This window comes from Eulemur rufifrons, chromosome 2 (assembly GCF_041146395.1).
Source record: "Eulemur rufifrons isolate Redbay chromosome 2, OSU_ERuf_1, whole genome shotgun sequence".
Lineage (NCBI taxonomy): Eukaryota > Metazoa > Chordata > Mammalia > Primates > Lemuridae > Eulemur > Eulemur rufifrons.
The window spans coordinates 4,234,281-4,249,502 of record NC_090984.1 but is presented as its reverse complement, the minus strand read 5'-3'; the positions used below and the strand labels follow the sequence as shown (position 1 = coordinate 4,249,502).

Genomic DNA, 15,222 nt, shown 5'->3' with positions numbered 1-15,222 from the left:
TCAGTAGACCTGTGCCTGTTTGCCGCAGGCGAGGTCCGGCTGGTTCAGCGCATCCCACATGAGCAGCGTCTCATACGGCAGGAAGCGGTGCACCAGCAGCAGCTCCCGGTAGAAGCAGGGGTCGAAGGAAGACAGGTGCTGAGAGGGGGCCGGCACGCCGGCTGTGCGGATGCCGCTGTGCGAGGCGGGCTTCAGTCCCTCGTGCTTTAGGCACATGCCCAGGAAGACGTCGTCAATGGGGAAGAGGTCCAGGACACGGGTAGCCCTGCGCAGGGCGGCAGCCGTGAAGCGGGACAGTAGGAAGCCCCCACCCCCGCAGTAGGGTGGGTATTGCTCCTCCTGAGTCACCACCTGTGGCACATAGTACTTGCTCCACTGAGCCCGGATGGGGCCCACGTTCTGGATCAGATGGCCGACAAAGAGGTGGTGGCCCGGGTCGTGGCCCTGCAGGTAAGAGACCATGTTGTCTGTGTGTGCGAAGACATCGTCGTCCCCGTTGAGCATGAAGCTGGCGTTGGGGCACCTCGCCTCCTGCCACCGTAGGAACAGCACCTGTGGGCGGGTGAGTGAGGCAGGCTGGCTTGAGGGCTGGAGACATTGGCCTTGGGCCCCTGTTGGCCACCCCAGCCCAGCGAACCCGGTAAAGGCCGTGTCCCCAGTCAGGCCTGCGGTTGAGGCCCCGCCCTGTGGGGTGACCTGGGAAGCCCTCTCTGTGCCTCAGTTTCCAACTTTCCAAACAGGCCTCGTCATAGAACCTGCCTCCAGGAGTGTTGGGGATCCGTGGAGACAGTGCTCTGTGAAGCTCCGAGAAATGCTTGAAAATTGTCTCGTTTACATTTATTGTGACATTTCCCAACTCTGCCTGGGCAAGCCCCGTTGTTAAATAATGACGCATGTGCTTGCTATTTAAGATCCACCTCCCCCCCACTAGATCTGGGACAACGTTTCTCCTACTCATGCATCTCGCCAGCACCCAGCGTGGGGACGGTGCCTCATGGGTGCTGGGTTCCTACTTGTCAGGTTGACCTTGATCACACACGTCTGTGTTTTAACGGCCCGGCGTGTTGATAGCTCCTGGCCCTCTAGTGGCCTTGGCCTCAGCGTCCCCCACAATAACCTGCGTGCACTGGAAACCTGCTCCACACCGGTGCGGCGCGGCCCTCGCCTCACCTGGACAGCGGATGCCGCCTTAGGAGGCAGGCGTGGCCCTTGTTTACAGATAAGAGAATGGCGGAGAGTGCACCGGGCAAAGTCACACACAGACAGGCAGCAGGAGAGGCCTCGGCCCCGCCTGCTTGTCCCCACCCCAAGCGGGAACCTGCACCGCAGCCCCTGACCCGTCTCTGCTCGGTCTGCCCCAGCCGGGGCCCTAGGGTGGGTCCCCGGACCCCCAGCCCCTCATCTGCGGATGGGCAGGATTTTCTCGCCTCTCGTGGGTTCTTGTCCATCAAAAAGGTCTTCGTGGAGCACCTACTGTGTGCTGGGGCCCATTCTAGGCATGAGGGATGCAGAAGTAAGGGGAACAGACACGGACGCCAACCTCACAGGCAGCCGGACCAGCGCCGATAGGCGAGAAGATGGACCCGCATCATGGCCAAGGTTGGCCGAGCACCGGGCGCTGGTCCAGCGCCTTATAAATGCCATCTCGAGTAATCCTCACTGCAGCCCTCGTGGGCGGGGGGCTCTAATTCCCATCCCACGTCCCAGGTGCGGGAACCGAGGCACAGAGAGGGCAATGGACTTCTCCAAGGTCAAACAGCAAGAAAGAGGCGGAGCCTGGATTCAAACCCGTGTCCTGAGGCTGGGATCTGTGCCGGTGCCCGGCGGCCCTGTGCCCTTCCTCCCCGCCGGCTGCAGGTCACCTCGAGGCCAGCGCAGAGGCAGGGTGGGGCCAACGGGGCGTCTGGTGCCCCAGGGCCCGCAGAGGAAGTGGCAGGAAGGACAGGTGGCCCCGACAGCTGCCCCTTGTCCAGCCCACCTGCTTGAGCGTGAGGTTGAAGAAGGAGTCGTGGAAGTCCCACTGCAGGATGTCGCCGTGCGTCCGCGCCTCCATCTTCAGCAGCCGGTTGACCTTGCGGGCCTGGTGGGGGTCGGGGGCCGTGCCCACCAGGAACAGGCGGCGCAGCTGCAGGCCCCGCACCCCGCGCTCGCGGCCCCACGTGCGCCGCACCAGCTCGCGGCGCTCGTAGTGGCTGGGCGAGGACTTGATCACCAGCAGCAGGAAGACCGGCCCCGCGCACTTAGCCAGGGGCGCGTCCTGCAGCAGCGGGAACTCGCGGCAGTGTCTGTGCAGCAGGAAGTCGCGGACGTGCAGCGGCTGCCTCGCGAAGTCCGGGTGGGTGGCCACAGAGGTGTTGGCCTGGCACCGGGCCGCGCGTGGGCGGGCAGGCGGCGAGGGCCAGGCCAGAGTCTGGGGGGTAGCTGGTGGCTTCTGGGGGACCACACAGGTGGATGGCCACTCGTGCAGACTGAACAGGAAGAGGGAAGTGAAGGCGCCCACAGCCAAAGCGAGGCCCAGGTGAGGCCGCAGCTGCCGGGGACACTTCATCCTGGCCAGCCCAGGTCTGGGGTCCATCTGCGGAGCCCCCTCGGCAGCTCCTGTGGGAGAACAGTGCTCACTGAATGCTCCCAATGGGCAGAGGCTTTCCCAGAACTACCAACACCTGGTTGCACCCGCACGGTTGCTCAGGTTGTCAAAAATTCTGAAATTCACCCCCCACTTATTCCTTCCACCCCTTGCAAGACTGACCCCACGGCAGATTAAATGCTTTCACCGTCACCTCATTTTACGGGGGAATCTGAGGAACAGCTATGCCAAGGTGGGCACCCTCGGGCTCAGGGTGCCCAGAAGCCCCACCCAACCTGATCCGCCTCATCATGCTCCTGCCTCAGAGACGGCCCCCCCGGAGCCTCCCTTAGGGGGTGGGAGAACCCTTCCTCCATCAGATGAGAGCTGCTGGGGTCCTTCCTCTGTCCCTGTCACTGAGCTTCCGGGCGTCGGGCACAGCCACTCCCTGTCCTTCGTGTTTTTACTGGTCCTCGCACCTGAGCACGGGCCCTGGAGCTTCACAGACCCTGAGGCCCAGCACGTCCCCAGTGAAGCTGTTTTCCTTGGCCAACTCCTGTTCCTCCCTTAAATTCCATCTCAAATGATTCATGCTCTAGGAACCCTCAGAACGAGTCTTGGCTTCCTGTCTGGCTCCTGGAGTCCCTTTCTCCCCTCTGGCCCAGGCCTGATCCCATGGTGGCATCTGTGTCTGCCTTTGTCCTCCCCTGATGGGGGAGGGGGGGAATCTTGGGGGTTCTGGTGTCACCCAGCATCAGGCAGACACATGGGGGAGGCAGGGAGCGTATGATGAATTTATGAATAAAAGTGAATTCATTCAGTTTCTCTCTGGCAAACTCTTACACATCCTTCAAAACCCCAGCTCTAATCACTGCTCCTCCTGGAAACTTTCCCTCCCCAAATCCAGACAGGGCCTTCGGTCTCCCTTCCAGGTCCCCTCCCTGAACTCCCTCAATGCCTTTTTCTCTGCAAAGGTGGTATCGGTGTTCTTCAGCCCCGAATGGGGAGCTACGTTCCAGTGAAGCACAAAATTGCTAGATTAGACTCAAGGCAGGACTTACCTATTCAGCAAAGACTTATTGGCACCCACAGTACCCGGAGAGGTACAGAACACTTCTGTGCCCAAGAGAGTGGGCACACTCTCATGAGTCCAACTGCTGCGTTCGAACCCTAACCCGCCACATCCTGGCTCTGCGCTTTGCCTGGTTTCCCGGCCGCAAGGGGCATCTAAGCAGGCCCCAGCCCACAGGGCTGTGTGGACACGAAGAGCTCCTAGCACCCAGCACCTAGTAGGCACCCAATGAGCGTTTGTTGAATGAATACGTAAACCTCAGAACTTACCTCAGGCTGCCTTGGGGTGTTCGTGCTCACTGGGGTCTCCTCTGTCTCCGCAGCAGCACCTGGAACAGTATGTGGCAGTCGGTGGGTCCCTTGGGCCCCTTCAGCCCCGAGCAGCCTCACCCAGCTCCCACCTCACAGCGAGGCAGAAGGCAGCCTCTTGTTCTCATCTGGAGCCGCAAATTGGGTTGGAGCTGGGGACGGGGCCTCGCTGCCTGATCTCTGACGCGCACGTCCCTCTCTCCGTGTACCGCCTAGCCGACGCCTCTTGGGCCAGATAGGCATGTGCAGCCTCAAAGCACAGCTCAGATCCTGCCCCAAAGGTTCTGCTGTGTGAGCTTCAGAAGGGAGCTTGACCTCTCTGAGTATCGATAAAATAGGAAGAATCAACCCTGTGTAAAAGTATTGCTGTGGCGACTTTATCCTCCAACACTCTGGACGTGGTCCTGCCCCAGGACCTTGGCACAGGCTGTTCCCTCTGCCCGGAATGCTCTCCCTAGGCCTCCGCACATGCCCCCATTGCCTTCCCACCTCTGCTCAACACACCCTTCGTAGGGAGGTCTCTGCAGGACAGGCCACCCTGTCCACTCCCGATCCCCCACCCTATTCTACTTTTTCTTTTTTCTGAGACGGGGTCTTGCTCTGTTTCCCAGGCTGGAGTGCAGTGGCGCGATCACAGCTCACTGTAGCCTCCAAGTCCTGGGCTCGAGCGATCCTCCTGCCTCAGCCTCCCAAAGTGCTGGGATTATAGGTGGGAGCCACTGCGCCCGGCCACTTTTTTTCCTTTTTCCATAGCACTTCTCACTGCCTAAAATACGTAGTAAGATTAAAAATGTATTGTTTCTTTGCATCTCCCTATCCCGGCCGGTGGGCGGGGCCTGGCCCCCAGCAGGGGCTCAGCAAATGTGCACTGAATAGACGGACGAACGCTGGGCTGCCACGGCACCTGCCAAAACACCGACTCTCGGAATGAATTTACACACTCGTCCATTCAAGCCCGTGCTGGCGGGGCTCCTCCCGCGCCCCCTGCGCCCCCTGGGAGCCGAGGGACAGGGACAGTCGGAAGCAGGTGCTGGAGGCATGGCCGAGCCACACGCTCAGGAGGGAGCAGACGCTGAGTGAGTGACTCGGGGAAGGCTGCGAGGGAACACAAGCCAGTGGAGGAGACGGCGTCTGGCGGCTGGTTTCGAATTGGAGGTCTGGGTGACCTTTGGGCGAAGGCGTGAATGGCAAGGAGAAGCCGGGTGGCTGAGGTCTGCGGAAAGGTGTCAGGGAGGAGGCGGTGGGTGCAAAGGCCCCGAGGCAGGAATGAGCGGCTGAGGGACCCTGCGTGGGGTGGCTCAGAGCCCGTCCTGTGGCTGCCGCATCCCCCGCTGGAGGTGGCTGCCAGCCCTAGGGGCGCGGCTGCTGCCGGGCAGGTCTGGGAGACCCCAGGTAAGACAGGAAAAACCTCGCAGGCTCCAGTAGAAAGATCGAGTCGCCAAAAAGAAAATCAAATGAGAGAAGCCTCAAGTGTTCCCCCGGGCCACGCTGGGGACCAGAGACCCACAGATGCCGGGACACGACGGTGCGCCGGGGAAGCCTCTTGGGCTTAAACACGTGAAACATACAAGAACATTAATGACTCGGGAAAATTTAGAGGGAGATTCATCCGCAGTTTACAATGCAAACCAGTGGTTCACAAACCAGTGACTTTTCTTCCCCAGGGGACACGTGTCTAGGGACAGTTTTGGCTGTCATGACTTGGGCGGGGTGTGGCACTGCTAATGGCAGTCGTGGACGGAGGCCAGGAATGCTACCCGGCACCCCGCGACCCTCACCGCCACGTCTTCCCCCAAATGTCAGCATCGTCAAGGTTGCAAAAACCCTGTCCTAACCCAACCCAGAAGCGGGACAGGAAATGCGAAGTGAGGGTCGCTTGGAGGAGGAAACCCAGGGTGTGAGGGAAGAACCTTGCTATATACAGGTTTCTATAAATTCATCCTGTGCGGTGTTTATCAGATTGCTTGTATGTTATTCACTTTATTTATTTATTGAGACAGAGTCTTGCTCTGTTGCCCAGGCTGGAGTGCAGTGGCATTATCGCAGCTCACTGCAGCCTCCAACTCCTGGGCTCCAGCAATCCTCCTGCCTCAGCCTCCCGAGTAGCTGGGACTACAGGCCTGTCATCACACCCGGCTAATTTTTCTATTTTTTTTTTTTTTAGAGACGGGGTCTCGCTCTTCTCAGGCTGGTCTCGAACTCCTGAGCTCAAGCGATCCTCCCGCCTCGGCCTCCCAGCGTGCTGAGATCCCAGGCATGGGGCTGGGGCTGGGGAGTTGATGGGAAGCCCTTTCCGGGCCTTGGGTCAAATCTCTGACTGCCCCATCCCCAAGGCAAGATTCCGCTGCCCACCCTCTCCAGGTCACATTGTAAAATGGGATGATTGGACGTGTTGAAACCCAAACAGCTTCTTGCTCTGAAGTTTGTGGGATCTGAGCCAGACACCTGTGGAGTCAGGGCTGGGCTAAGAAGAAGAGACTGGGATACTGAGGCTGAGGCTTTGAAGGATGTGTAGGAGTTCACCAAGGGGAGTTAAAGTGGAGGCAAGAGCAAATGCCAAAGTGTGGAGGGAAAAGAAAACGAGTCCTATTCAAAGAACCACGTGTAGTTTATATTGTTGAAAAGCCGAATTTGGGGAAGAGGTGATTTCTGAGGCTGGGGAGTAGGGACTGGACCCTGTAAGGACCTAGAATGCCAGGATGAGAAGTAGGGCTGTTTCTTAGGGGCGATGGGGAGCTACAGAGGTGTGGGGACAGTGACCAAGCCAGCTTTGCCCTCACTATACGAATATGTTAATGACGTTAACAACTGGTGGCAATGCCGTGATAACTGTTACTGAGGAAGGAGGAGTCCACAGGGGGACATGACCAACCTGGAGATCAGGAATATCCCTAAGGATGATGGGGAGATTCCTTTCCTGAATTCCAGGAAGTAGGCACAGCACGTGCAAAGGCCCTGGGGTAGGCACAAGTTTAGCGTGCTGGTGGCAGAGTGAGGAGGTTGGTTTTGTTGGAACGGGGGAGAGGAGGGAGACGATGGCGGGTTACTGGAGCATGTTGGGGTGGGAAAGTAGAACAGGGCAGACTATGACAAACCTCTATGTTACATGTAAGGAGCAATGGGGAGCCATGGAGGGTGTTTGAGCAGGGGAAGAACCAGATCGATTTACGCATTAAAGAAGTCCTCCATGACTGCCAAGGGGGGAGGGACGATTGGGATAGGGGAAGAGGCCAGGGCAGTGTCCAGGTGGAAAGTTTGGTAGCCTGGACAGAGGCATACCTGGTGCCAACAGGAGGCGGAGCACATCCACATATTGCTGGCACACGGTAGGGCTTGGGTGGGGGACGTTTACCCCAAGTGGGACATGAAGCTACCAGCGCACAGGGTCCCAGAGCGACACTCTCTGGGATCCTTGCCTGGCGCCCCACCGCCAGACCTGTCAGTCCTGCCCGGGGCTGTTTGGCGATTTCGCCATGCCCCAGAACCCACTTCCTCGAGCGCACACAGGAAGGCCACTCGTTTTCCTTTGCCAAGACCCAGGAGCCCCCTCTTCCCCACAGCCCCTGCACTGGCTCGCCGGCCTCAGCCCTGCCTCAGGGGCTTCTCACCTGCTGCTGCCTCTGTAGGGACACCCTTCCTTCCCACTGTCCCGACTGTCCCCGAGCCCAGCCCTAGAGAGGCCTCAGCCTCCCGCCCCAGTCACCTCCGGCCCACTGGGAATCGCTCCCTCCTCTCCCGTCTGCCACAAAACACTAACAGTGACCCGCATGCTGCCTGGGTTCAGTCTTGCCCCCACCGCAAGTGACAACAGCCGCTGTCCTCGACCACACGTGTTCTGCCTCAGAAAACGGACAGATTTACAACTTGTGAGATCCAGCAGGCTCCGGAGGATGCACGTGATTCAGTGGACAAGTCAGCAAGAGCCAGGCCAGGCCGGACGCGGTGGCTCACGCCCGTCATCCCAGCCTCTGGGGAGCCCAGGCGGAAGGGTCGCTTGAGCTCAGGAGTTCGAGACCAGCCTGAGCAAGAGCGAGACCCCGTCTCTATTAAAACTAGAAAAATTAGGCAGGCATGGTGGTGCGTGCCTGTAGTCCCAGATAGTCGGGAGGCTGAGGCAGGAGGATCGCTTGAGCAGGGGAGTTTGAGGCTGCTGTGAGCTATGATGATGCCACTGTAGACTCTATCTCAAAAAAAAAAAAAAGACAAAAAAAGGAAGAAAAGAAAAGCTGCAATTTGTATTCATGATGCATTAATAAATATTAATAGCGTCACAGTGAATATTAACAAGCCACTGCATAGTTCCAAGGCACCAAACATTCGTGGTCACGAAATAGTCATGACTCACGGCCTGCACACAGTGCTGGATAGGAATAACTCGCTGGCTATTAATGAGCCGCTAGAGCTACGGAGGCAGCTGCCGGCTCAGCACGGTGCCTGGCTGGCAGTGCTCCGGCCCCACGCGCTCTGCCACGGCCAAGGCCAGGCCTTTGCCCCCGGAGCATGTGGCTCCGGGAACCTTGTCTCCTCTAACCCAGTTCTTATCGCTGTGTCCCCGGAGGCCCCGGGCTGAGAGATAGCAGGGGTATGTGCATGTCAGCAAGGCCCCTGCGGCCCACTCTGTCCCTGGCCTCTTCTGAGCCCATGAGGGGCCTGCCTGATACTGACTTGGGGTCTCCACAGTGTCAGGGTAATTCCCCACGTGACGCCCCCTTTTTCTAGAGGAGAGAACTGAGGTTCCAATAGGGCTACTTCTGGATCCCTGTCCTGGCCTGTCGGACACCCCCTGCCCTGGGCCCCCGGCCCCAGGGACCGCAGGCTGGGTGGTCCTGCCCGGCCGGTCACTGGCCCTGTCTCCACCAGGAAGGCAAGTCTTGTCTCCGCCTCGCCCGGCGGCTGTGAGCGCTGGCCTGCGGGCTGGTGGCCTTAAGGCAGCTGCGGGGACCCCGGCGGCCACTGAGGAAGGGTGTTCTGATCCGACCACTGACTGTCCATGGCACCTGGACCAGGTGGCTGGAACCCCCCAGCTTCGACTGGTGGCAGCTGTCAACTGACTCGGCATTGCTGTGGCCGTCGTCCCTGCAGCTGCCGCCAACCCTGAACGGGGATTTGGAGGGAGGCGTGGAAACTTCGGAGGGGTGGGGGGTGACAGAAGCATCTGGAACGCCCGTTTGTGTGCGTGAGGGCTTGAGTCCTGGGAAAGGTTGGAGAATCAAGTGACAGCTCCAAGCGGTGGCCTTTTCTGCAGGTGACACATTTACGAAGTGTGGACAGTGAGATATTAACAGTAGCACGACTGCTCTGAGCAAGTGCTGAGCACCTAGTGTGTGACAGGCCTGGGTCTCAGTGCTGGGGACACAGCCAAGATGACGGACAGAAACCCCTGCGCTCGAGGAGCTGATGCGCTAACAGGGGACAGAGAGGCAGCGAACGAGAGAATTTGCTGGAGAAGAGCAAAGGTAGGAGGCGGGGGCGCTTACAGGAGAGAGCATGAACCTCCTGCCAGGGAAGGAGCCCTCGTGACTCTGAGCCTCGCCGAGAGGAAGCCTAGTTTGCAGGTGGATGATCTGAGCACAGAGAGGGTGCCCACCTGCCCGAGGTCACACAGCCGGCCGAGGCTGGGAAGGGTTGGTGGGGTTTGAACCCTGACCTGCCTGACCCTGAGGGTGAGTCCTCTTCAGTTCATGCCAGTTTGGTCTCCCAGTAATGCTGGGTTGGTCCCCTTTCACAAGCAGCAGGAGTTGCTCTTGTAAACAGAAGAAAAAGCCCAGTAAAACCCTTCCTTAGAAAGGAACATAGGGCCAGACCCTGCTCTAGTAAAAGCAGGCGTGCAGTGGGTCTCAGGTCAACATATGCCAGTGCTCGCGCCGAATACCTGGGTGTGGGGACAGGGGTGGCGCCGGGATAGGCTGAGACATGCACTTTAGGCCTTAACGTCCGGATCGCCAGTCCAGAGGCTCTGTCACAGATGACTTATTGGCCGAGGCGGACTTCCCCCATTGCAGGAACCGCCTGGGGCCCCTGGGGCGGGTCCAGGAAGGGATCTGCGGCTGCACACGGCCCCTGAAACGTGTGACGCTGGCCCAGCGGAGCCTCCAAGAGCATCTCTGGGCTCATTTCCCAGGGGGGGAAACTGAGGCTGGGGGAGGCAGGCTGTGCATCCCAGTTCAACCTCAGACCCTTCGCACGATCTTGGGCCGATGGGAGAACTGGAGTCTCGTGGGCCCCTCCTCTGGGGACTTCCTGGCCCCCCCACACCCTCAGGCCGGTAAGGGCACTCCTCTGGGCTCTGCGATATTCACGTTATTATTTCTGTCATGCAAAGATAAACGTTACGGATGAGAACACAATGAGCTGCGTGATCAGGATCAGCGTTACCGCGCCAGGTCCTGTGGGAAGCCCTGCCACCGTCTGCTCATCTGAATGCCACACCTGTACTGGGAGGTACGGCTGTGTTGGCCCCATTGTTATGGATAGGGAAACTGAGGCACACGAAGGTCAAGGAACTCACCTAAGGGAGGCTGGGTGGGAACCCAGTTCCTGCCTTTAATTTCCACCTGATGGGGCTTCCTTTAGTTTGCTATGTTGGTAGTGAGTTCCCCGTCCTGGGGGACAATCAAGCCAAGCCAGAATCCCTCCAGGGAGTGGGACCACAATGGGCATGCTCCCTGGCTCATGGGGGGGCCTGGGCAAGTTCCTGTGCTGCTCTGGGCCTCCGAGGCTGGTGGCAGGAGGGGAAGTCACCTAAAGCGACCTTACTTGCCCTGCCCTGGCTGACCAAGCCCTGCCTGGCGGGGCTGGGCTGAGCTGGCTTGTTTGTATTCCACCTGGAGCAGAGAAGCTCCAAGGCCCCCTCTTGGCTCCCCTGACCCCGAGCACCTGGCAGAAACTGCCACACCCTGGGCTTAAGGGAGAGGCACAGGGAGAGTGTCTGGGCTGGGCTGGGCTGGGCTGGGCTGGGCAAACACCTCGCTGCTCACTCAGTCCGGGTGGGGGCCCAGCTGTCCGACTGGGGGGCTACATACACCTCCTTCTCCTGCCCCTAGGGCTATTTGCCCTGCCTGGGGTGGTGGCCGCCTTGCAGACCGACAGGACAGTGGGCGAACGCGGTGGCCCCCAGGGCTGTCCGCAGACCAGTTCCCCCGGACCCTAAACCCCAGATCTGGAGTATAGGAGGCCCTGGTCCGGGTTGGGAGAGCCTCAGTTTCCACATCTGAAAAGTGGCCAAAACAAAAAAAAAATCTTACCCGGGGTGAAGTTGGTCAGGAACTTGGGAAAGGGATCGGAGTGGTGGGTGGAGACATAATTATTATTAATATAACGAAGGTGACGGCCGACCGTCTCTGGGCGCCCAATGAAGGGGCACAGCTGTTTTCGACTCAGTTCCTCTTCCCCGCAATCCCGTGCCATGAGCCTCACTCGACACGTAGGGAAACTGAGGCTCGGAGACCTAAAGCCACTCGCCCAAGGACACCAGTGACCAGAAGTGCGCCTCATAAAGTTTTTTTGGCTGGATGCTTCAGGCATCCTCATCACAGCTGTGTCATCCCCTCACTTCCCTCGGGGGAAACTGAGGCACCTTCAGAGCCCAGGAACAATCTGTGCCACGCAGCCGGGGGAGCCCTGGGGTGCGACCCAGCACCTGGCAAGGCCGGGAGCATCGGGCAGAGGCCGGGTGGCAGCTGCAAGTCCCCTCAACTCAGGAAACAACAAGAAACCCCGTCGGGGGACCCTCCCAGTCAGCACCCTAACAAGCTCAAAAATCACGGCATCAGTAACAGTAACGGCCAAGGCTGCTGGGCGCCACAGCGCCTCGGTCTGACCGCGGTCTCGGGAGCAGGGCGGGCGTCCCTGTCGCCGGGCGTCGCCGCCGGGCGTGGGGGAGGCTTCCTCCGGGCCACGATCGGTCGCAGCTGGCCTTGGAAAGGAAGGCGGCTGTCGCGACGGGGCAGGGCTCCCCCAGGACCCAGGCCCGCCCGCCCGCCCGCCAGGTCCTCGGGGCCCCGGTCGGACTCACCCCCGACGGCGGGCCAGGCTCCCCTGCGCTCCGGCAGGAGGAAGAGCTGGAGCAGGAGCCCCCGCCCCACCCGCCGGCTCCTTCCTGCCCCCGCCCGCAGGCCGCCCGCCAGGCTCCCCTCTCGCAGGTGCTGCCGCTTCCTGGTGGCCCCTCCCGGCCAAGCCGCCGCCGCCGCCGCCATCCTCTCCTGCCCCCCTTCCCGCTGTGCGCACGCCCCTGCGGCCCGCTCTCAGCTGGGCGACCGGCGGCACCTGGCGCGCCTGGCGCCGGCCCAGGTGTGTTGCACGGGGACACGACGAGATGACGGCGCAGGGGGGACCCCGTGGCCTTCCAGGTCTCTGCCGGGGTTCAAGGACTCCAGAGCTGCCGAGACACCTGTCCTTTGCCCCCGCAAGCCAGCCGCAGGTTGCCACTCAGGGTCTGCAAGTCCAAGGTCGGAGCTGTAGATTTTGGGGGTTGCGGTTCGCAGGGATTCACACTCTGTAGCTCGCCGCGTCTGAGTCTCTAGAAGTTTCCAGGCTTGACACGTGGGCCTCGGGGACCCTGGGTTGGGGGAGTCCCGGAGGGGAGAGCCCAGGAGGGTGCAAGCCCACCCCTGCTTCCTTCTTCAACCCTATTTATTCCTGAAGAGGAATGGTGTAGGGGAGGGGGTGTCAGGCCGTGCCTCAGTTTCCTCATCTGTAAAATGGGGGAGCTAGCCCCTGGGTCCTCTAGTTGGGAGAGGTCTGGGGAGTCAACTGCTCAGAGCAAATGCATGATCAAAACTGACTTTATTAAAGGCGACGACATCAAAGGATCTTGTATCAAGTAGGGGCCCAGATGCAGCCGGGCTGCGGGCGCTTCCTCAGGGCGACACACACCTGGACTTTGTTCAGAGCCCTGCAGGGCCCCTGGGATCCCCGAGGTCGTGGACCCCGGGAAGGGAGCTGGCGCCCCCAGGGCCAGGGTTCAAATCCAGACTAGAATTATCATGTGACTCAGCGGTTCTACTCCCAGGGATCTAATTAGTAGAACCAGAAACAGGCGTTCCAAGGACACCCGTGTAGGAATGTCCACAGCCGCCCTAGTCCCGACAGCCCCCGGATGGCCCCCGCGGACGGACGGGCGAGCGGTATGTGGCGCGTCCAGGCAACGGGACGTTACTCAGCATAAAAAGGCACGAAGCTGACACCCGCTATGGGAGGGGGCGCCCCGAGAACATGGTGCCGAGCGGGAGAAGCCGACACCAAAGGCCTTATATGGTGCGATTCCGTTTGTAGAAATGTCCCCAACAGGCAATTCTTAGAGACAGGAAGCGGATCAGCGGCTGCCAGGGGCTAGGGGAAGGGAGTGGGCAGTGGCCCCTGATGGGGACGGGGTGTCCTTTTGGGGGGATGAAAATGTTCTGGGACCAGCGGAGGTGATGGTGGCGCAACGTGGGGAATTGCTCACTTTGAAGTGGTTAATTCTCTGTTATGTGAATTTTGCCTCAATTTTTAAGACACCAACTGGGCTACTCACCGGGGGGTGGAGGGGGGAGCTGGGGCGGCCTCTGGCAAGCCACTGCATCGGTCACTTTGTGGCAGGGCTGACGTCTTGGAGTCACCCAGGTGAAAGAGACCAAGGCGTGTAAACCGATTGCACCCCGCCCGCCCGCCACCTGGGCTTGGCTAGTTCAACGGGCTCCTCTCGCCCCCCTCTCGGGACTCAGCTCCCTGAGACAGGCACATGTCACACCTGCTCTGGAAGGCCTGGCATTTAGGAGGCCACACCCGGGGAATAATGCCTTCTGTGTTCTAAAAGGTGCCCTCCTCACTTGTGACCCGAGAAAAGCAAATTAAAGCCACTAGGAGGTGCCATGTTCCTGCTACTTATCAGATGGGCAAGAACCCAAACCCACCTTTTTTTTTTTTTTTTTTCCTTGAGACAAGGTTTTGCTCTGTCACCCAGGCTGGAGTGCAGTGGCATCATCGTAGCTCACTGCAGCCTCAGACTCCCGGGCTCAAGCGATCCTCCTCAGCCTCCCAAGTAGCTGGGACTATAGGCGCACACCATCTCACCTGGCTAACTTTTAAAATTTTTTAGAGATAGGGTCTCACTGTGTTGCCCAGTCTGGTCTCAAACTCCTGGCCTTAAGCGATCCTCCCACCTCAGCCTCCCAAAGTGCTGGGATTACAGGCGTGAGCCACTGTGCCTGGTCTAGAATTGCTCTTTGATTCTGTCACTTCGTGGAGCCGTAGCTCCGTCCCTGAGGCCCAGGGCCGCACTGGGCAGGTGTGGGCTCTGATTCACAGCCTGTGAGTTGAGGCCTGGGCCAGGGGCGATGAGGGCAAAGGGCTGCCCAAGCCCGGTGCTGTTTGGCCGGAGAGTGCCCCCACTGGACACTAGGACCCCTGGAATCACTCCTGTGGTCACCCGTCACGTACCTAGTGTCAACTGTGCACCTGGTCTGAGCTAAGGACACCCCCCAGACCTCGCCCAACTAGAGGAGCCCCGCATCATACGGACAGGACACGGAGGCACAGCCAGATGCCCGGTCTCTTCAGAGGACAGGCTGGGAGGATCGGGGGCACAAGGCGGGTCTTGGGCTCACCCGGCTTCCTGCTCCTACTTCCGGCTTTCTGAGTCCCGCCTGGGCTTGGTCCCTGGGATGCACACAGCCCCGGTGTCAGGCAGCTGGGTTCCCGCGTGTCCGTGAGGACCCAAGGCGGCCCGCCGAGCTCGGGCCTGCCCCCCGCCGCAGTCTGCTGGTCCCCCCAGCTGCCCTGGGCCCACCTGGGCCACCCTCGCCCACCTGCACCAACTCCACCCTCCACGCAGTGCTCCCCAAACACAAGCGCTGCCGGCACTGCCGGTGGGCTTCCTCTGTGGGGCACTCTTCGGAGCGTGTGACTACCCCACGGACACCCAGGGAGGTGGGTTGCAGAAGAGGAGAGTGGGGCTCAAGTTATTCATTCAGAGTCACATAGCCAGTGCTGGCCAGGCAGGCTGCAGACCCAGGCCTCCTGCGTCTATATCCTCACAGCTTCCGAGAACTACGTTCCTGGGTTGACTGATTGCTTCCTCACAGAACAAGCAACTCCCCATCCCTCAGACTGGGGGGGCCATTCCCCATCTTACAAACTCCTATTCATATCTCAAAACCCCATTTATAATGCCCCTTCTTTAGGAAGTCTTCCTGACTCCCTGGGAAGAGCCCTGGCATCCCCCACTGGGCTCCTCTAGTCCTCCTCCCTCCTTCTAGCCTGGCTCTGAGCCCCTGGGGCTGGGACGCCTACGTCTG

The 15,222-nt window shown here is 60.0% G+C and overlaps 2 protein-coding genes across 2 annotated transcripts in view; both read right to left on the bottom strand.

Annotated features, from left to right (window-relative positions):
* On the bottom strand, positions 1–11,973 carry B3GNT3 (UDP-GlcNAc:betaGal beta-1,3-N-acetylglucosaminyltransferase 3). Its single transcript, XM_069476515.1, has 4 exons — positions 11,961–11,973; positions 3,908–3,966; positions 1,979–2,598; positions 1–552 (listed from the first exon to the last, which is right to left on the bottom strand). The coding sequence occupies exons 3-4, from the start codon at positions 2,573–2,575 to the stop codon at positions 1–3; spliced, it is 1,149 nt and encodes a 382-aa protein (XP_069332616.1). The 5' UTR covers positions 2,576–2,598; positions 3,908–3,966; positions 11,961–11,973.
* MAP1S (microtubule associated protein 1S) overlaps positions 5,219–15,222 on the bottom strand; it is a 54,395-nt gene continuing 44,391 nt past the window's right edge. Inside the window, exon 8 of the transcript XR_011234115.1 lies at positions 5,219–5,230. The gene's annotated coding sequence lies outside the window, so the exon portion shown is untranslated. The remainder of the gene's footprint in view (positions 5,231–15,222) is intronic.